General features: G+C 47.4%; 1 protein-coding gene across 1 annotated transcript in view; it reads right to left on the reverse strand.

Moving 5' to 3' along the window:
• Positions 1 to 536: 536 nt before the first annotated feature.
• The window catches only part of LOC137547352 (zinc finger protein 345-like), a 32,962-nt gene continuing 10,474 nt past the window's right edge, over positions 537 to 23,024 (reverse strand). The window contains exons 2-6 of the mRNA XM_068270861.1: positions 12,756 to 12,872; positions 7,685 to 7,856; positions 7,471 to 7,568; positions 5,100 to 5,520; positions 537 to 2,168 (exon numbers count right to left, since the gene is read on the reverse strand). Of these exons, the coding sequence (XP_068126962.1) occupies positions 1,087 to 2,168; positions 5,100 to 5,520; positions 7,471 to 7,568; positions 7,685 to 7,718 (1,635 nt within the window). The 5' untranslated portion in view covers positions 7,719 to 7,856; positions 12,756 to 12,872 and the 3' untranslated portion in view covers positions 537 to 1,086. The remainder of the gene's footprint in view (positions 2,169 to 5,099; positions 5,521 to 7,470; positions 7,569 to 7,684; positions 7,857 to 12,755; positions 12,873 to 23,024) is intronic.

Below are 23,024 nucleotides of genomic sequence, written 5' to 3' on the forward strand. Positions count from 1 at the left end.
TGAAAGCAGCTCCTGACCGGCTCACAGAGCTCTGCTGTCATAGAGACGGCAGACCATCATGGGCTTTGGAGTTCAGACTGACTTGAATTCAGAATTCTAATGAAGTCTGATGACTTCAGGTTTGACCGCGGGATAGGAGGGGTTAACTTACCAGAAGTCTTCAGGACGTCGGCGTTCCATTACGCTTCATAGGCATAATGAAAGCCGTGTTGCATGACTCACTACTGTGCTTCCTCTTTCAAGCCGGAAGGAGGAAGCGCGGTAGTGAGTGGCAGAAGACCCTCACTGATAAATTCCAACTATAAAACACCTTCCTAGCAGAAAATGACTTCTGAGAGCAGGAAAGAGATAAAAAGGGTCACTAGTTCATAGATTTTAGCTCTGTCATACTTCAATGAATGTGTCATTGAGCAAAAACAATAAAAAAGTTAAAACTTGAAAAGTAGATTTAAACATAAAATAAAACTGTGGAATATCTTAAAAAGTCGTTGTTAGGAGAAGGGAGACAGATACAATCGTTTATTTCATTTGTTTATTTTTACCTCGGGTGTCCTTTAAGATGAAATAATTTCAGCCTTCATATCCCTCTCACTTTAAGTTCCCTTTAATAATGTTAAACTCATTTTTGTAGCTGCAACACCTTCACAGCTTTTTCTTAACAAGCTTATCATAGAAGTTGTTCTGTGAAAAGGACAATTCGGCTGATTCATTCGCGGAGTGACGCCATCTACTGATTTACTATGTCCTTACACCCTCTGGTGCGGCTATAGCTTTTATTGTAGAGAGCATTAAAAAAAAGGGACGACACAGTTGTGGACACTCTGATGCACAATAAGTATAAGGTGTATCACTACTGTTAACATTTGTGTTTCATAAGATTGCCTTTAATCGGAATGGTTTCCCACACTCGGAACAAGCATAGGGCCTCTCGTCTGTGTGAAGTCTCTGGTGTTTTAGAAGATCTGACTTTGATCTGAACAATTTCCCACACTCAGGAGATGTGTAGGGCCTTTCACCAGTGTGGACTCTCTGAGGAAAAACGAGGTGTGACTTTGTTCTGAAAGTTTACCCACACTCAGCACAAGTTTATGGGGTCTCACCGGTATGAACACTCTGGTGCTTTACAAGGCTTGACTTTGCTTTGAATGATTTATCACACTTAGGACAAGCATAGGGGGTCTCCACAGTGTGGACGCTCTGATGTTTCACAAGGGTTGTCTTCTCTCTGAATGATTTCCCACACTCAGAACAAGTATAGGGTCTCTCCCCAGTGTGAATTCTTTGGTGTTTGACAAGTTCCGACTTTAATTTAAAGGATTTCCCACACTCTGAACAAGAGCAAGGTCTCTCCCCAGTGTGGACTCTCTGGTGAATAACAAGTTCTGACTTTGAGCTGAACGATTTTCCACATTCAGAGCAAGCATAGGGCCTCTCACCAGTATGAACTCTCTGGTGTCTAACAAGCTCTGATTTTGATGTGAACGATTTCCCACACTCGGAGCAAACATGGGGCTTCTCGCCGGTGTGAACTCTCTGGTGTCTAAGAAAGGGTGATTTTGTTTTGAACGATAGTCCGCACTCAGAACAGGCATAGGGCCTCTCACTGGTGTGAAATCTCCGGTGAGTCACAAGGTATACATGTGTTCTGAAGGATTTCCCACACTCAGAACAGGCAAATGGCTTCTCACCAGTGTGAACACTTTGATGTTTAACAAGTGCAGACCTTACTTTGAATTTTCCCCCACACTCAGAACACTCGTAGGGCCTCTCCCCTGTGTGAACTCTGAGATGTGTAACAAGTTCTGACTTTGTTCTGACCGATTTCCCACAATCAGAACAAGCATAGGGCTTCTCTTCGCTATGAATTCTCTTGTGTTTAGTAAGATCTGTATTCGATTTGAATGATTTCCCACACTCGGAACAAGCGTATGGCCTCTCCCCAGTGTGCACTCTCTGGTGAATAAGGAGGTAAGATTTTGTTCTAAATGACTTCCCACACTCAGAACAATAGAGCTTTTCACGAACTCTCTGCCCTCTCAGAAGATCTGGCTTAGATAGGAACAATTCCCCACACTCAGAACTAGAATAGGTTTGTTTGCCAAGCTCGGCCTTTTCTCGGAACGACAAAAGATGTTCCCCGGAGGTCTTCCTGACATCGTGTCCCCCTCCTGGAGAAAAAATGGTACAGTTACGCACAGTTACGCAGTCAAGTCATATATGTTGGCATAACAGTAAGCAGTGTCACTGATGCTACATTAGGGAATGCAGATGGAACTTTTAGACTATCAACAGTATCTCCTCCTCATGTATTAGGAATATGGTATCAATCTGAGCAACGAAGATGGACCTTTAAAGGGAAGTGAAGTAAGAGGTATATGGAGGCTGCCATATTTATTTTCTTTTAAGCAATACCAGTTGCCTGGCTGTCCTGCTGATCTCTTTGGCTGCAATAGTGGCTGAATCACACACCTGAAACAAGCATGCAGCTAATCCAGTCTGACTTCAGTCAGAGCACCTGATCTGCATGCTTGTTCAGGGGCTGCTATTATTATTTAGTATTTATATAGAGCTGACATATTCTGCAGCGCTGTACAGAGTATATGGTCTTGTCACTTAAAGAGAAACCGTAACCAAGAATTGAACTCCATCCCAATCAGTAGCTGATACCCCCTTTCCCATGAGAAATCTTTTCCTTTTCTCAAACGGATCATCAGGGGGGTCACCATACAGGCTGTCAGAGGATTGAGGCTGCCCAGGGGGGCAGCGAGGGAGTGAAGTGCCTGAAGGGGGCTGGAGGAAGCCCCAGGAATTTATATCCTTTTCTTTTCTCAGGTACACTTTAAATGAATTTTACATCCCGCTAAGCTTGAAAGATAAATCAAATTTAACCACTTAAAGAGAATCTGTACTCTAATATTCTTACACTAAAAAGCATACCATTCTATTCCTTATTTTCTCCTGTGCCCCTCTGTGCTGTTTCTGCCACTCTCTGCTGTAATCCTGGCTTGTAATTGCCAGTTTTAGGCAGTGTTTACAAACAAACTAACCAGCTTGTGATAGGCTCACATAAACAGAGTGTGTGAGTCATACAGAGTGTGCAGGGGGCCTGCAGAGGGTGTGTATCGCTTCTATCCAATCACAAGCAGCCCTGCACATTCCACACATTCAAGCCTTAGCCCGACTGTGCCGACAGAGGAAAGCAGATAAGATTAATTACAGAGACAGTGCAATTAGGAAAGGCTGCAGTAAGCCAGAGCACATTAGAATAGGCATAGGAACTTATAGGATAGAAGAACTAAGGCTGAAAAATGTGTTACAGAGTCTCTTTAATGACAAGAAGACTTTTAAAAACGTCCTGCTAGAGCCTCTTAACGGCTCCAGGACGTTTTAATAAGTCAAACAGTGCTGCTGCGGCTGTGCAAGTGCACGCTCCCGCGCATGCAAGTGCATTCCTGCAGGCGTGCTTGTGAGATAAGTGAGAGAAAAAAAACACCACCATAGTAAAAATACACCTTTATTTCCAAATAATGTATTGTCACCATACTTGGTACTAGGGACGTAATTAAAATCTTGTGATAACCAGGCTAGGCAGATAAAATGTGTTGGTTTTACTTACAGTCGCAGTGTTTATATTAAAACTATTGGGGATGAAATTGGAGAAATAGTGTATGGTTTCATTTTTCCTTGTTTTTCCCTTTAAAATGCATAGAAAATAAAGTAATTACTGAAAACAAATATCAACCTCAAAAAGCCCAATTGGTGGTGAAAAAAACAAGATATAGATAATTTCATTGGGATTAGTAGTGATTAAAGTGAACCAGAGACAAAGCACCCTTGTGTATTTTACCATATATATCAGTGGGGACATTAGAGAAAACACCTACCCCGCTCTCTGTTTCATCCTTCACTGATCAGCCCTGATAAAATCTCCGACTGAGCATTCAGTCTGGCTTTGCTCAGGAATCATTATAGCTGAGTCTGTGTTCTCTAATGTCTTTTCAAGCCCAAGCCTGCCCCCTGCTGGCTCTGCTCAGGAATTATTATAGCTGAGTCATTATAGCAAAGCCAGACTGCATGTTTAGTCGGGGATTTTATCAGGGCTGATCAGAAGCAGGCTGAGCAGTGAAGGATGAAACAGAGAACAGGTTAGGTGTTTTCTCTAATGTCCCCACTGATATATAGTAAAATACATGAGGGTGCTTTGTCTCTGGTTCACTTTAAGCTATTGGCAAATGAAAGGGATGAGCACTAAAAGGTGAAAACCGCTCGTCTGTTAGGTTAAAAACCGCTTTGGGGTGAAGTGGTTAAACCTAAATCGCAATCACCAAGATGACAATTTCGGAATCGTCAAAGTGGCAATTTCTGCAATGACGTCATTTCCGAATAGCGGAAGTTTGAAGAAGCGGCTTCAAACTTCCCCCAAGTCTTGGCACGTGTGGCCCGCAGCATCAGCAGTGTTGGACATACCTTCCGACACGAGACCAACGCTGTCTGTCCTCTATCGCCATCTAATGGCTCTTGTGCACGGCATACTTCCTGGTTCTTGTATGTCACATGACATACAGGAAGCATGCCGTGCATTAGAGCCTGCAGGAGTCGAAGTGGATAGACGGACGTCGATGGACTTGTGCTAGAAGTATGTCCAGCACTGCTGCAGCTTGGGGGACAGAGGGGGCACAGAGAGACAAAAGAGGCACAGAGAAAGACACAGAGAGACACAGGGCAGGCACAGAGAAAGGCACACGGCGGGTACAGAGAGAGAGAGAGCGGGCACAGAGAGAGACCCAGAGGGGTAACAGAGAGACAAAAGGGACACAGAGAGACACTGAGCAGAAATTGTTGAATGCCCAGAGTGGGCACAGAGAGACAAAAGGGGCACAAAGACAAAAAGAGGGCAAGAGAGAGACACAGAGAGGACGCACACAAAGGGGGGCACAAAGAGAGACAGGGACAGGGTTGCACGGGGCAGGGGGGAGGAGGGGAAACAATGATTGATGTGAAGTAAACGTGAATCGAATAAAAATTGTGATTTCGGACAGAAATCTCTCAACTCAATTTTTTCCTAAAATCGTTCAGGCCTACAACCCGCTAATGCTCACCTGTGCTATCTGCAGGAAATTCCTCCTCTTTTATGTTTTCCATCATTTCACCGACCCTCACACACATCCAGTCACTCCTCTCATTGGTCTCTTCTTCTTCCTGTTTAATGGTCACGTCATCCTCCATAGGTTGCTGATTATCCATCTCCTTGTCTTCCTCTTTGACTGTCCTCATTTCACCCACTTCTGCAGACAGCTGATCATTCTTCCTATACGTCTCCTCTTCCTCCACTTTAATGGTTGCTATCATATCACCCTCCACCATAGACTGCTGGTCACTCCTCAGATATGTGTTTTCTTCTTCCTCTTTGAGTGTCCTCAGTTCGCCCACCTCTGTAGAGTACTGATCACTCCTCACATCCATGTCTTCTTCTTCATCTTCTTCTTTAACCACAATTTTCATGCCAGCCAGTTCCTCACACTAAACCCACAAGATGAAACACGCATTTTACATACAGTCTGTATGAATAAAGTCAATATAAAGTTAAATGCACCCTGAGCAGTAAGAAAAAAAAATGAAATCTGGACTTACCCGGGGCTCCCTTCCTGTGAGGTACCCCGGCATCCTTTTGGTCCCTTCTGTGGTCCCGCTGGCGGCTCCAGTAATCCGGTGACTTCGGCTGAAGTTGTGCGTGTGCGCACACTCACATCATAGGGCCGGTCATTGTTGGAGTCCTGTGCATGCGCTGTTCAGCCTTCAGAGAACGCCCAGGGTGTGCGCCAGGGGCACGTATGCGCAACTTCAGCTGAAGTCCCAGGATTACCGGAGCCACCAGGGGACTTCTGAGGGGACCAAGAGGTCGCCGGGGGCTTGGAGGAAGCCCCAGGTAAGGCTTGATTTATTTTTTTTCTTACTGCTCTGGGTCCCTTTAAAGAGAATCTGTAATAAAAAAAAAGTGCTAATGGGGGGACTACTTACCTCAGGAGGGGGAACCCTCTGGATCCTAATAAGGCTTCCCCCATCCTCCAAAGAAGCCCCGATCCAGCGCTGGTTACCCCCCCGAAAATCTGCCAACAAGCTTGTTGATGAATGCATGCAGGAGCACTAGCGCCTGCAGGGATATTTACCTTTGCAATCCAGCGCAGGCGCAGTACCAACTTCCCCCTCGGCCTCCAGTGGAAATAGCTGAGCCCGATCGGGTCTGCTCTACTGCGAGAGACATCTGTGCCTGCACTGTAAATTGAGCTCGATCGGGCTTGTTTATTTCCCCCGGAGCCCGAGGGGGAAGATGGTACTGCGTCTGTGCTGGATCCTGAAGGTAAATATTGCGGTCTGCTGCTGTCTGGGGTCCCAACGCTGGATCGGTGCTGCGCAGGAGGACGTGGGAAGCCTTATAAGGATCCAGAGGTCCCCCCTCCGAGATAAGTACCCCCAGGGACACTTCTTGTATTGCAGATTCTCTTTAAAGGAGAACTGTAGTGAGAGGGATATAGAGGCTGCCATATTGATTTCTTTTTAAGCAATACCAGTTGCCTGGCTGTCCTGCTGATTCTCTGCTTCTAATACTTTTAGCCATAGCCCCTGAACAAGCATGCAGCAGATCAGATGTTTTTGACATTCTCAGATCTGACAAGATGAGCTGCATGCATGTTTCTGGTGTGATTCTGCAGGCAGATAGCTCAGCAGAGCTGGCAGGTAACTGGTATTACTTAAACGGAAATTAATATGGCAGCCTCCATATAACTCTCACTACAATTTTCCTTTAACCCTTTGGGGACTGCCTGCCTAACCCCGCTTAAGGACCAGGCCATTTTACATGCGGGGGGATGCAGCTGGATCCCCAGTATACCTACCTAGGCATGGTGTCCCTAATGTAGCCAGGTGTCCCCCGTATTGCTAGCTGCCTTTACTCACCTCCCAGGCTCCAGCGATGAGCAGCTCTAGCCCCCTCCGCTCTGGCCGGCATCCCCACTCACAGTGCCGTTAAGTTCCGGATCGCAGGTTGATGACGTCATCAAGCCGGGACCCGACACTTAACACAGATTCAGTAGGGATGCCGGCCAGAGTGGAGGGGAGCAACGATCGACGGGGGAACGTCAGGAAGGTGAGTGGAAACCCCTCCCACCGCAGCTCTAATGGTGATCACTAGGATCTGCCAGCGATCGTAGTGATCACAAGCCAATCGCGATGGCTCCTGATCACTGAGGGGAGATGTCAGATGTCGTATGACAGCTTATTCTCCCCTCTCGGGTGCGCACGATCGCGTCGGGAGCTGAAATGGCAGATGGCGTAAATCCTACGCCGCATCAGGGTTAGGCAGCCACACAAGTGCGGTGTAGGATTTACTACACGTGGTCCCCAACAGGTTAAGCAACACAGAAGATACATACATAGAGTTTGGGGTCTCTGGAGACCCTCAGTCCCACCTACCTGATAATGGTGGGGGATGGTGGGATCTTCCGGTGTACAATCCTGGAAATAAAGAGGACCTGTACATTTCTCTGGTGGGTTTATGTTACTGCATCCATCTGCAGGAAAAACACACACTGACTGAATACATAGTTTCCACGTGTTTATAAGATACTGGGGGGTCTAGGTCGATCCTCGATATTTCTCTCTACAAGGAATAAAAGTCTACTCTTACACGGTGATGTGAGGAGCAGCTGATTCTCCATCATGGTGTCCTTATAAAGCTCCTGGTGTCCTATATATTCCCCTCCTCCATGGAGAAATTGATGGACACGCCCTGTCTTGTCCTCTCAGTCATGTGACCTCCAGCTGTCACTCACCTATACTCACTGAGGTGGTCATGTGATCTGTACAGAGGAAGTATACATAAAGTGAGAATTAGACAGTACATTGATGAATGCATAGGTCAGATATCACATATACACGCTACAAGAGGATGGGTGTTGAGAAGAAAGTCTGGCTAGAATGCCACTCTTCATAAAGAAGTCTTTAAAGTGACACTTAAAGAGACTCTGAAGCGAGAATAAATCTCGCTTCAGAGCTCATAGCTATAGCGCCGCTAAACGGGGTTCCCTTCACCCCCAAACCCCCCACTGCGTCACTTGGTCGCAGACTTGGTCGCTCCTGGAGGCAGGGCTAACGGCTGCTGCCCTGCCTTCAGTCGCATCTATCAGCGGCGCATCGCCGCCTCTCCCCCGCCCCTCTCAGTGAAAGAAGACTGAGAGGGGCGGGGGAGAGGCGGAGATACGCGCTGACAGACGCGTGTGGGGCAGGGCTGCGGCGGTTAGCCCTGCGGCAGTTAGCCGCTGCCCCGAGGGGATTTGGGGGTGAAGGGACCCCTGTTTAGCGGCGCGATAGCGGCGGTTTAGCAGGGGCACACGTGCCCCTGCTATCTATGAGGTCTGAAGCGAGATTTATTCTCACTTCAGACTCTCTTTAAGCCAGGAATAAAAAATCAGTTTTACTTTCCTGGGGCTTCTACCAGCCCCCTGTAGCTGCCCCGTACCCTCGCAGTCACTCATGGAGCCTCCAGTCCCTCGCCTCCAGCTAGTTTCGTTTTCGCTGACAGGCCCGACAGGCCTGGCCAGGTGTATTTTTCCTCATGTTCCCGTCCACAATAGCATCCTGCGCCTGTGCAGGACGCTATGGCGGACTGGAACGTGACGTAGGATACACGTGGCCAGGCCTGCGCAGGTGCAGAAAGCCAGCCGACTCCCTGTCAGGGCCTGTCAGTGAAAATGAAACTAGCTGGCAGTGGGGACCGGAGGCTCTGTGAGTGACTGCGAGGGCACGGGATGGCTGGAGGGGGCTGGTAGAAGCCCCAGGCAAGTAAAACTGATTTTTTATTCCTGGCTTAAGTGTCCCTTTAATATACCACAAAGCAAAGCTAACGGTGTTGTGCAATGGTGCGGCTAAATTGGCTTCTAGGAGACGGCAGTACTTTCATCTGGATCAGGGCTGTCCAACTCTAGTCCTCGAAGGGCCAAATCCATGGGGGAGTTTAAATGGGCACGAGACACATCCTGTTTAAAAGGGCACCCACTACAATAGTGGACGCTGGGGCTGACTGCTATGCAAACTGTGGATACAAGGTTAAGGTGTACCAGAGCTCAAAATTAAAAAGATTTTATACATACCTGGGGCTTCCTCCAGCCCCATCCGCCTGGTTTGCTCCCACGCCGCCGTCCTCCGAAGCCCCAGGTATGTATAAAATCTTTTTATTTTTTCAGCTCTGAGTCCCCCTAATGCTGGGCATACACGGCTCGATTTTGATGCTCGATTCTCCCGCTCCACCGTTTCGCCGCTTGATTCCGCAGTCAATCCTCCTATGTTCCGCTCGTTTTCCTTATCTTTTTCCATTCGGTTCAATCCAGAATCGAGTGGCGAAACGATCCGGCGATCGGACATGGCAGAAATTATCTTAAAGTGAACCTCCAGACTAAAAATCTACTCAGCAGCACTGAAAAGGCTTGGTGTTTCTTTAACAGTTTCACAGCATCAGAACTTTGTTTTTATTACCTAATCCGAATTATTAGCTCTGCAGAAGCTAAAGGACAACTGAAGTGAGAGGTATATGAAGGTTGCCATAGTTATTTCCATCTAAGCAATGCCAGTTGCCAGGCCCTCCTGCTGAACCTCTGCCTCTAATACTATTTGCCATAGCCCCTGAACAAGCATGCAGCAGATCAGGTGTTTCTGACATTAATGTCGGATCTGACAAGACTAGCTGCATGCTTGTTTCTGGTGATAGACCAGCAGGGCTGCCAGGAAACTGGTATTGATTAAAAGGAAATAAATATGGCAGCCTCCGTATACCTCTTACTTCAGTTGCCCTTAAGCTCCGCCCATTCATAGAAGACTACCCGGGCATTTTTCCTCCATTGCAAAGCATGATGGGATTTCCTATGTTGTTGTTTTGGTTGCCTAGCAACTGGGAGGGGTGATCAGGACACAGGACAGTTGTAACTGTGTCTCATGCTCCCTGTCACCTCCTTTCAACCAAAAAGATGGCTGCCCCCATGAAATCACAAACATTTGCCTGTTCTTTTAAAACAGGGTGGGTAAGAGATTATATTACCTATCTATGTTAATTAACATAACTAATGCAACTTAATGACAGTATGTTTGTTTAGGCTGGAGTTCCTCTTTAAGGTTAGGTACCCACGGGGTGGGGACACGAGTTAAGGTTAGGCACCCACCAAGTTCTGTTCTGTGTGAAAATAGGGAGAGGTTAGCTCATAGTATGGGTGAATTCACAGATATTCTACTACAGCTATCTTGCGCCATTTTAAACGGGTGCCTCACTGGGCATTGTTGGATAAAAGCTTGCTGCTGGCAAAATGTGATGTGGAAAAACTAAAAATGATATACCGACTAGACAATTAGGCCTGCCCGCTTCAAAAATGAGCACTACAACCAAAGCAACGCTTGCAATCCCACATACATGCACGGCAATGGCCAAGGCTCCGCTCCTGCGCGCTCATTGCCTGACAGGATGCAGCCCATGGATGCAGGTCCCAGGGCTATGATCAGGTAGGATGGTCTCCTCTACTGTCTGGAGATTACTCTGTACAGCACCACAAAAGATGATCAGCCCCCTGCAGCTGATCGGAGCCCACGACGAGTCGCTCTGATGCTCCGGGTCCCGCCGGCGGCCACTTTCGGTTTCGCCATCAGGACCCGTCAAGCTGGCTGATTCTACGTGTTCCCAGCCAAAATAGCACCCCTATGCGGCCGGAAGTGGCCGCCGGTGGGACCCTGAGCATCAGAGCGACTCATCGTGGTCTCCGATCAGCTGCAGGGGGCTGAGGTAAGCCCCAGGTGAGTAAAACTCAATTTATTTTTTTCACTTAAGGTTCATTTTAAAGGAGTCATCAGTCAAAAAAAGTTCCCCCCACTCTACTTACCCAGGGCTTCATCCCGCCCCTTGCAGCTGATTTGTCCCTCACTGCAGCTCCGCGCTCAGCTGTTGGCCCTGGGTCCCCACCGGTGCAGAGAGCAACCTCGAGGTCGACTCTACTGCGCGAGCGCCGCTATCAAGCACACATTGTCCGCGGTGTACTGCGCAGGCGCAGAACTACTGTGCCTATGCAGTACACCGCGGACAACATGGACTTGATTGACAGCGGTGCATGTGCACTACAGGAGGTCGGCCTCTTCACCGCCCGGAGTCCCGAGGCTGGCAGCTGCGAGCGGAGCTGTCAGCGTAGGACATGTCAGCTGCAAGGGGCTGGGGGAAGCCCTGGGTAAGTAGAGTGGGGAGAGCTTTTTTTTGATGGTTGGCTCCTTTAAGGCTGCTTTTCCACTTACAATCGCAAAATGGTGCTGCGATGCAATTGCACAACCATCAATTTTTACTCACTGCAATTTGACTGTAAACCGTTGGGAATAAAGCGCAATCGCACCAATGATCTTGCAGTCTGGAGATTGTGATGCACAAAAAAAAATCAAAAGGAACAGAGGCACAGCGATTTAAATGTAAATCACGGTGCTGTAGCGATTGGAAAACAAGCAGCGATCCACTTTTTGAAGTGGATCGCACCAAGTGGAAAAGGAGCTTTAAAGTGAACCTTAAGTGTAAAAAATAAATTTGAGTTTTACTCACCTGGGGCTTACCTCAGCCCCTTGCAGCTGATTGGTGCCCACGACGAGTCGCTCTGATGCTCCGGGTCCTGCTGGCGGCCACTTCCGGTTTCGGCGTCAGGCTGGGGAACGCGGCTGATACTACGCGTTCCCAGCCAAAATAGCACCTCTATGCGGCCATATGGCCGCATAGGGGTGCTATTTTGGCTTGGAACGCGTAGAAACAGCCGCGTTCCCCAGCCTGACGGGTCCTGACGGCGAAACAGGAAGTGGCCGCCAGCGGGACCCGGAGCATCAGAGCGACTCGTCGTGGGCACCGATCAGCTGCAGGGGGCTGAGGTAAGCCCCAGGTGAGTAAAACTCAATTTATTTTTTACACTTAAGGTTCACTTTAAGTTGCCCAATAACGATCCCCAAACTGCTTGGTCAGGGCTTGCTCACCCTAAGGCTCCCTGCAGACTGCAAATCCGATTTGCAATTCCGATTTTCCCTAAATGCAATCAACAGAAAAACGGAGGAAAAAACGCAGCATGCAGTAACGATTAAAAATCGGAATCGCATGTAAACACCGATTAAAAATCGGAATTTCGATTCCGATTTTTAATCGTTACTGCATGCTGCGTTATTTCCTCAGTTTTTCTGTTGATAGCATTCAGGGAAAATCGGAATTGCAAATCGGAATCATAGTGTGCAGGGAGCCGAAGGGTGTTTGTCTTTTTTTTTTTTTTTAAGTGCCGGCGATCGGCAAAATCGCTTGTGCAATGATTCCCTATAAAAAAGTTCACCTCTGAGCGGTTCAATTCCGATCCGCTCACCAAAGCGCTGCCTGTACCATTTTTAGGGCAATTTTGCCTCAATGGAGGGTATAGGGAAATCACAAAACGCTAAAAAAAAAAATCACTCACAAAACGCTGGCGTTTACGTTTTTAGATTAGTTGTCCAATCTTACCATTTCTATATAATATATAAGGGACTCTCTGAACTACCCATTCAATATATTCACTCAGGTTACCCTTGTACTACACAGATTTGGTAAGATTGGACCAAAAAATGAAATCATTAGCTGGCCACCAACAGTAGATATATTTTCACATTTAAAAATAACAACAGCTATACAGTAATAATAATAATAATAATAATAATAGTCCCTTCAGAACACGTACCTTCCTCCACATCTAGGTCACGTGGGCGGTGGTCACATGCCTCCGTGACGTCACAAAGGTCCTCAAGCCCACACAGATGTATGCCAGAGACCCTGTTTGCTGACTATTCCTCTAACCCTAGAGTAAGAACAAACCTGATATTTTTTACACATGACACCCAAGCTTGGCATACTGCCATCTGTGAAAAATTTGAAAAAAGCATTAAAAAAAATGGCATCACGAATGGGAGACAAATCAGAATAAAAGACAAGGAGGACCCAGAGGTTACTACACTTACAGTAACTGTATACCACAATGGCAGTGTCTTGATCCAGGGGGCAGAACGTTACTTAAATATTTTCGAAAAGAGTTATCCTGATATTGAAAGACTTGCAATTAACTTTAAAGAAAACCAGACAAACTCTGTCAACACAAACAATGGTCGTAAATCATCTGCAAGGACTGCTCCTAGAGAGAAGGCTGAAGACCAATCTCCAAAACAACAGCCCCCCTCCAGAGACCAGACACCAGGCTTCTCACACCCCTCCCTGGAGACTCTCAGAGAAAGTCTGTCCCAATTAGAAAGGGACTTCACCCTTTTCAGGGAAGAAAGGAAAAGCAGCCAAGGTGTGAAAAATGCAAATGATCAACTGAGAGAAGAAATAGCCAGGATGAAAGCTGAGCACACTGCAGCCTTGCATGATATCAACATTTCCCTACAAAAACTACAGGAGGAAAACTCACAACTTAAAGAGGAGATCAGGAAATTAAAAATATTAAAACAGCCACAAAAGTTAGAGGAGACAACAAAAAGCACAAAGGCCCCCACAAAACCTATGCCGACCAAAGACAGTGCTCCGCACATCACACAGGATACAATAATCACCCAAGAGACTAGTGACAATCACAGCCATCCAGCCCCCTCTCCAAATACTGCCAACACAGCCTCATCCAACAACCCACAGCCCAAGCCTAAACGCCAAGCAAATCGCTCCTATAAACATCGCAGTCCTGACATTGTGCTGGTTATAGACTCTAATGGAAAATACCTGGACATAAGAAGACTCTTTCCAGGGATGCATGCCATCAAAATCATCACTTCAACTATTGAACAAGTAACACAGGTCATTAATGAGCCTTATTTCACCGACCCAAAACATCTCATCCTGCACACCGGCACCAATGACATTATACAAGAAAACACCACAGACCAAGAAACCATCACATACAAACTGTCACAACTGGTTAAAAGGGCACAGCAGAAATTCCCCAGCACAAAGATTATCCTCTCTTCCCTGCTCCCAAGAAGAGACATTCCTCACCAGACAATTACACAGATCAATGCAGAGCTGGCCTCCAGTCTCAGATCCTCACCAGACATACAACTGGCACAGCACACCACAATCACAACCGACCATCTGTACAACAACAAGCACCTTGACAAACAAGGAGTCAGCCGCCTAGCAAAGGAACTAAAGGACATGGTGCTAAGTAGACCCCAGAGACTCCAAGAAAGCCCCAACTCAACAATCAGACAGCAAACCACAATGTCCCAACACCAGAGAGAGAGCCCACAAGCATGGAAAACATGTAGGAAACCGCCTGCCCCACAATGGCAACACAAAGCGACAGAGGGTAGCATCATGGCGGAAATCAGAACTTTGCTTATCAATATACAAAGCAGATTGAGGTGACACCCACAACAGTGTCCACCCTCCCCCTGAAAATACTGAGTCCTATGAAAATTTCTGCTCATTACAAGGTAAACCGACTCAAAATGACATCCCTTATCATCAGTAGCTGGAACATCCAAGGGCTGAACGCCTCAGCTTTTGGATCCAAAACAAATGATCCAGACTTTAAAAAGAGACTTGAAAACATTGATATCCAAATCCTCCTGGAGACATGGACCCGGGCAGAGGATGAATCTTTCGTACCCATGGGGTACCGGGAATTCTCCATATCTGCCCAGAAAAACAGGAACATTAAACAGGGCCGCCGTTCAGGAGGCATACTAATCTGGTATAAGGAGGAGCTCACAGAGCACATCAAAGCAATCAAACGAGGAGACAGCCACATCTGGATCAAAATAAACAGCTCCATCCTCACCTCTCAGTCTGACATGTACCTGTGTGCAGCATACATCCCCCCAACAGAGTCCCCTTACTACAAACCTGACATCTATGAGGTCCTACAAAGAGAAGCCAGCCACTTCCAGTCTCAGGGCAGAGTGCTCATCTATGGAGACCTCAATGCGAGAACAGGCACAGAGAAGGACTATCTGACCTCTGAGGGAAACACATACATACTTGGAGGAGAGAGCTACTACCAGGAACCAATGCAGACAGCAAGAAACAGCTATGACAAGACAGTAAACAAAAGTGGGAAATCCCTGTTGAACCTGTGCCGGAGCCTCGGCCTATACATAATGAATGGGCGAACCAGGGGTGACTCTCTTGGGAGATTTACTATGAACTCACATGTAGGCAGCAGTGTGGTAGATTATGCTGTCACAGACACAGACCCCATAAACATCAATGCCCTCATAGTCACCCCTGAAACACACCTGTCAGACCACAACCAAATCCTGCTGTACCTGAAATCCACCGATAAACCAACCACACAGCAACCTCACCAGAACGGTCTCTACAAGCTGCCACCATCCTTCAAATGGCCCAAAGAGTCTGCCATCAAATTCACCAACATGACCAACACTGCCAAAATCCAAGAACTGCTGACAAACTTTCATACCAACCTATATGAACTGAACAAACAAGGTGTCAACCATGCAGTGAAGGACTTCAGCAACATCTTATATAACATGGCAGTACTCGCCGGCCTCAAGCAGACCAACTTTAAGAGATCCACAAATAAACAGTCCCAAAAATGGTTTGACAGTGAATGCAAGGCTCTACGTAATTCTCTAAGGGCAGCCTCTAACCAAAAGCACAGAGACCCCAACAACCAGGACCTAAGGGAAGCCCATGACCACCTACAGAGACAATACAAAGACACCCTCAGGCGGAAAAAACAGAGCCACATCTCCCACAAACTCCAACAGCTGGAGGACTCCCTCCAAGACAACTCATTCTGGGAGACCTGGAACCACATTGGGACAAAGCCCAAGAAAAGCCCTCTCCACATCCAAAATGGCCACATCTGGCTCCACTACTTCAGGGACCTCTACAAAGACATCCCAGAAAATGCCCAAACCCCGGAACAGAAACAAATAGCCGCAAAGCTGAAGGACATGGAGGAGACAATCAAGGACTTTCAAAACCCCCTGGATACACCAATCACGATGGAGGAAATAAGAGAAAGAACAAAGCTGATAAAATGTAAGAAGGCTAGCGGTACCGATGGCATCCTGCCAGAGATGATCAAATACAGCCCCCCGGACATACATGAGGCACTCGCAAGACTTTTCAACCTTATCCTGAGTGCGGGCTCCTTTCCTCAGGCCTGGAGTGAAGGCCTCATAACACCCATCTACAAGAATGGGGACAGATATGATCCAGCAAACTACAGAGGAATCTGTGTCAGCAGTACACTGGGGAAACTGTTTAACAGCATCATCAATAAAAGGATCCTCTCCTTCCTCACACAGCAGGACGTACTCAGCAAAAGCCAAGCTGGGTTCATGCCAAACCACCGCACAACCGACCACATCTACACACTGCACAGCCTTATCAAGACCCATGTCCACAGCTCACGCGGCAAAATACACGCTTGCTTTGTGGATTTTAAGAAGGCGTTTGACTCGGTGTGGCACCCAGGCCTTTTCCTAAAACTCCTAGAGAGCGGAATAGGAGGTAGAATCTATGATGTCATCAAGAGTTCATATACTGGGAACCAATGCAGTGTGAAAGTGGACGGGAAGAGAAGCGCGTTCTTCAAGCAGGGTCGAGGAGTCAGGCAGGGCTGCAGTTTGAGCCCAACGCTCTTTAACATATTTATTAACCAACTGGCTGTAGCCCTGGAATCCTCCCCAGCACCAGGCCTCCTCTTGCATGACCACGAGGTGAAGTTCCTGCTGTATGCAGATGATCTCCTGCTGCTCTCCCCAACAGAAAGCGGCCTACAGGACAGCCTGGCAGTACTGGAGAGTTTCTGCACCACATGGGCACTGCCCATCAACCCAAAGAAGACAAAAGTGATGGTGTTCCAGAGAAAAAATCTAAAAATGCCCACCTCCTCATTTATATTAAATGGCTGCCCACTGGAGACCACAAACAGTTACACCTACCTGGGGCTGGAAATTAACCAAACTGGGAGCTTTAAACCAGCAGTAGAGGCCCTGAAGGAAAAAGCCTGCAGAACGTTTTATGCCATCAGAAGGCAACTTTACCACCTAAAACCACCGGTGAGAGTCTGGGTAAAGATATTCAACAGCATCATCACCCCAATCCTGCTCTATAGCAGTGAGGTATGGGGCCCGGTCACCTACCCTGACCAATCAAAATGGGACTCCAGCCCAACAGAAATCTTCCATCTAGAGTTCTGCAAGTATCTTCTCCAAGTCCATCGCAGCACTTCGAACTCAGCTTGCCGGGCAGAGCTAGGCAGATTCCCACTATGGCTGACCATCCAGCAGAGGGCGCTCTCATATTGGGCGCATATACAGAGCAGCAACCCCAGCACTTACCACCATAAAGCCTCACTGAGCCAGGGTGGGGAGGCCATACCACGCTCTCTGAAACAAAACGTCAAGAGCCAGCCCAGCCAAGACCACCAACACAGGCTGACAAAAGCCCAAATAAAAGGAATGATAGAAAGCTGCAAGGACCGATACATAGAGGAATGGAGAAGTGACATAAAGAACTCCCAGAAACTCACTATCTACCAATCACTACAGAGGGAGTACACAATGGCCCCATATCTGGAGAGGATACACCACCACAAAGATAGACAGGCCTTGAGCCTGTACCGTCTGAGCGCCCACAACCTGGAGATAGAGACAGGACGACACAGACAGACATGGAAGCCCCGGGAGGAGAGACTGTGCAGGCAATGTGACCAGGGGGTCCTGGAGGATGAGGCCCACTTCCTGCTACACTGCAGCAAATATACACCGTTGAGGACCGCCCATTTCCAAAGACTCTCCGCCCACATTGCAGATTTCACCTCCACAGATGAGGAGAGGAAACTCTATATCATACTGGGGGAAGAGGAAGAAACTGTGCAAATAGCTGCCCGATATGTCACGGCCTGCCACCAACTGAGAGGAACATGATAACACATGGACTGTATAACCCCATACTCCCCTCCCCTATGGACTGTATGCCTATACCCCCCTCCCCTATGGACTATATACCCCATCCCCCCCATACCATCCCGTACATCCTCCTATGGACTGTATACCCATGTCCTTCCCTTATTCCCACAACCCCCCCCCCCCCCCCCCCCCCACGTTAATGTTCTATTTTGCTTTGGCAATGCTAAATGTATTTGGTCCTGCCAATAAAGCTTTTTTGGATTTGGATTTGGATTTGTATAATTTACCACTGAGATGTATTGTCAAACACCACAGCAGTGACAATGACTCCCAGTGTGCGGGGGGGGGGGGGGGGGGGGGGGGCTGTCTTGAAGCAGCTGAGGAGAGACAGTGTGGGGGAAGGGGTGTCAGGCCACCTCTGGGGACATCATGTACTCTATATAGGAGGGTATATATATATAAATGCGGTGCCTGTAGACACCACTTCTGTTTCCCCAGCAGTCTCCTCCCCCTCCTCCCCTGAATACTACTGTTTTCCTGTTTATGAATGATTTGTTCATTTGAACTGGTTCTTCCTTGTGAGTGGAGTGAGACTCGATTCAGTTCAATGGATGAATCAGGAACTAGTGATGTCCGGTTCATGAGTGATTGGTTTATTTGAGCCGGTTCTTTCCTGTGAGTCGAGTTACTGCTAGCCACACCCTCCCCAGTGAAATGAATCAAATGATTCGGTTCTTTTTAATGATTTGAATCAAATGAATCAATTTATTGAAAAGAGCGGACTTCCCACCACTATCAGGAACTAGTGTTGTCCGGATCATGAACGATTCGGATCTTTGATCCGAATCTATTTTATGAGTCGATCATCCGAATCATCAAAATGAGTGATTCGGATCGCAAAGGGGGCGGGGCCAGGAGCGACACGCCCCATCTCAGCGGGCAGCGGGGTCTTGGAAGCAGAGCAGAGATGAATCTCTCTGTTGGAGGGGGGACAGGTAGATGAGAGAGAGAGGGGACATTGGTGCCACTGCCAGATATGTGTAGAGCACACATACTGGCTATAACGTGCTGCCCATTATAGGCTGTCTGTTCCGTAGTGCTGCACAGTGATCACATTGGAAGCTTTTGGCTCAGCACAGCTCAGTAACTTTGCAGACAGTGTGATTGAAAGGCAATATAATCCTCCTGCTCTCGGCACTAAACAGCTGCACTTATCTTCTGGGAATGCTTTCTTTCACTGTGCGACCTTTTCTTTCAAAGTGTACAGATGAACATATAGGTGAAATATATGTAATGCATATGATTGCAGCATGTGGGTATTACGTGCAAACATTTCTGCTCTCTGCTCGTCCCTCCTCTGTCCACTCCCTGGCTGCCCTCTGTCCATCTTCTCCCCTTCTCTGTGTGTCCACTCCCCTCCCCTTCTCCTGTCCACAGACCTGTCCTGCTGTTCATTTCACCCCCGAATGCTTCCGGTAGTAAAATGATCCGAGATTCGGATCAAAGATCCGGATCTCTTCAATGATCCGATTCGAATCATCCGGATCATTGAAAAGATCCGAACTTCCCATCTCTATCAGGAACTGCAGCTGCTGAGCTGTAAAGAGTGAGTGAGAGAACAAACTCCTCCCAGGCACCAGCTCACTCAGGGGTCAGATTACAGTGGCTTTTGGGACTGATTTGCTCTGAACATTTCTTTGGCTCAATGATTCAAAGAGAAACTGTTTTAAAGGATACCACAACTGAAATGTGACATAATGAGATAGACATGTGTATGTACAGTGCCTAGCACACAGATAACTATGCTGTGTTCCTTTTTTTCTTTCTCTGCCTGAAAGCGTTAAATATCAGGTATGTAAGTGGCTGACTCAGTCCTGACTCAGACAGGAAGTGACTACAGTGTGACCCTCACTGATAAGAAATTCCCTTTTTTTTACCTCTTTCTTGCTCTCAGAAGCCATTTTCTGCTAGGAAAGTGTTTTATAGTTGGAATTTCTTATCAGTGAGGGTCACACTGTAGTCACTTCCTGTCTGAGTCAGGACTGAGTCAGCCACTTACATACCTGATATTTAACGCTTTCAGGCAGAGAAAGAAAAAAAGGGAACACAGCATAGTTATCTGTGTGCTGGGCACTGTACATACACATGTCTATCTCATTATGTCACATTTCAGTTGGGGTATCCTTTAAGGCATCTTCAGTACAAGTAGCTAGTGACTGCAGATTAGAGATGGGAAGTTCGGATCTTTTCAATGATTCGAATCGGATCATTGAAAAGATCCGGATCTTTGATCCGAATCTCGGATCATTTTAGTAGGGAAGCATTGGGTGTGTGTGAAATGACTAACAAGACAGGACTTTCCCTGCGGTGGACAGAGAAGGGGAAGGGGGTGGACACACAGAGAAGGGGGGATGGTGGACAGAGACAGGCAGGGAGTGGACAGAGAAGGGAGGAGGGACGAGCAGAGAGCAGAAATGTTTGTTTGCACACAATACCCACATGCTGCAATCATATGCTTTACATATATTTCACCTATATGCTCATCTGTATACTTTGAATGCAAACGTCGCACAGTGAAAGAAAGCATTCCCCAAAGCATTCCCAGAAGTGAAGTGCAGCTGTTTAGAGCAGTGCAGGATGATCATATTGCACAGCAATCACAGTGCCTGCCCTTCTAGCCCAGCACACTGTCTACAAAGTTACTGAGCTGTGCTTCTGAGCCAAAAGTTTCCAATTTGTTCACTGTGCACAACTAAAGAACAGACAGCCGAAAATAAGCAGCACATTATAGCCAGTATGTGTGCTCTACACATATCTGGCAGTGGCACCGATGTCCCCTCTCCCTCATCTACCTGTCCCTGCAAGGCTGGCTCCCATCCAACAGAGCGATCCATCTCTGCTCTGCTGCCATGACCCCGCTGCCCGCTGAGAGAGGGGGGCATGCTGCTCCTGGCCCCGCCCCCTTTGCGATCCGATTCACTCATTTTGATGATTTGGATGATTCGACTCACAAAAGAGATTCGGATCAAAGCTCCGAATCATTCATGATCCGGACAACTGCAGATCAGTGGTGTAGCTAAGGAGCTGTGGGCCCTGATGCAAGTTTTATATTGGGGGCCCCCAAGCACTCTATACATAACAATTGATATGGGGCAGCAAAACCTGCCAATGGCAACTACAGTGTCAGAGGTGCAAGAAGGGGATGGGGAGCAGTTTGTTGATGATTACTACTAGTGGCTCTGCCTCTGACACAGGAGACCAGGGTTCAAATCTCGGCTCTGCCTGTTCAGTAAGCCTGCACCTATTCAGTAGGAGACCTTAGGCAAGTCTCCCTAACATTGCTACTGCCTATAGAGCGCGTCCTAGTGGCTGCAGCTCTGGCGCAGGAGAAAAGCGCAATATAAATGTTCTGTGTTTGTTTGTTACTATTCAAAGTATCTATAGAAGTGATTATTATGAGCACAGGACCAATAGAGAGCTAATACTGCAGTTGAGGGATGGCCCCTCTGGCCCAAGGGCCCTGATGCAGTCGCAAACCTCTGCACCCCCTATTGCTACGCCCCTGCTGCAGATTCAGAGACAGGCTGAGGCAGAGCCGGAACAAGGTCCTCCAGCAGCCAAGGTTGAGACACCAAAGTGCGCCCCTCCATCCCTCCTACCCACCCCAGCCGTCACACACTGATTGCTATTAGACTAACAGGTGCCCCAGGGCTTCCAACACCTTACTCTCTAGTTATCTGGCTTGCAGACAGCTGCAAACCGTAACTAAGAATTGAACTTCATCTCAATCAGTAGCTGATACCCCCTTTCTAATGAGAAATCTTTTCCTTTTCTCAAACGGATCAATAGGGGAGTCTGTATGGCTGATATTGTGGTGAAACCCCTCCCACAGGAAACTGTGAGGACCATGGTCCCGGCAGTTTCCTGTCTGTGAACCTTGTTGCATTGTGGGAAATAGCTGTTTACAGCTGTTTGCAACTGCCAAAAAAAAAAGCAAGCAGCATCTCCTTCCACTGACATCACCTGCCAGCAGTAAAAATGTCACCATGTGATAAATGTCAGAATGTAAATCAGGGAGTGGAAAGATTTTACAATGGGCAAGCACTGGCTAAATCTTTTATATATTATTATTGTAAAAATGAAGCACTTTTTTTATTATGTTATTTTCACTGGCATTCTTCGTTAAGTGTCTCTTTAAAGCAAACCTGTGTCAGTTGAGGGATGCCCCTTGGTGATCCAGAGACGCCTGCGCAGTAGCAAACTTCCGTTTGGTGACGCCTGCGCAGTAGCACACTCCCGTTTGGTGACGCCTGCACAGTAGCACACTCCCATTTGGTGACGCCTGCACAGTAGCACACTCCCGTTTGGTGACGCCTGCGCAGTAGCACGCTCCCGTTTGTGCATGGAGGAATAAGCTGTGTATGAGTGGATCCATGCTACTGTGCAGGCGTGGCCGTTCACAAGCCTTTGTCGAATATGCTCAGAGGGTCCCATCGCTGGCTCGGGGGAGTGAAGAATGGTGGGGAAGCCCTCTACTGGCTGGATAGTGCAATGGTCAAGGGCTTTGTCTCTGCTGCAGGAAACCAAAGTTTGAAACTTGTCTCTTTCTGTTCAGTAAGCCAGAATCTATTTAGTAAAGAGACCTTGGGCAACACTCCATAACACTTTGAATGCCTGAGCGCACTGTAGTGGCTGCAGCTCTGGCGCTTTGTGGTCCGCCAGGAGCAAAACACGTTATAATGGTCTGTGTCTTGCCAAGTATGTAATTGTTCCCTTTTATAGTCTCACAGGTAAACTTTTAAGTTAGTTAAGGAGAGCAGGGTTAGAAGAAAAAAAAAGACAGGGAGATGGGACTTTAAACTTCTCTGACTTTCACATCCCCTCCAAAAATCTAATTTCCATCATAGTCCTCTGAAATAGAATTGATTAGATGTGACTGCGGCTCCACCATTTGATTGGCTGCATTCCAAGCTACTAATTTGCATTAAACTTTGCATACAAATTGAAGACATTAGCTTTTCATTGAAGTAGACCCAGAGGGCAGAATCAGAATGTCACAGCTGCCACCCACCATA

Source organism: Hyperolius riggenbachi, chromosome 2 (genome assembly GCF_040937935.1).
Source record: "Hyperolius riggenbachi isolate aHypRig1 chromosome 2, aHypRig1.pri, whole genome shotgun sequence".
NCBI classification, from domain to species: domain Eukaryota; kingdom Metazoa; phylum Chordata; class Amphibia; order Anura; family Hyperoliidae; genus Hyperolius; species Hyperolius riggenbachi.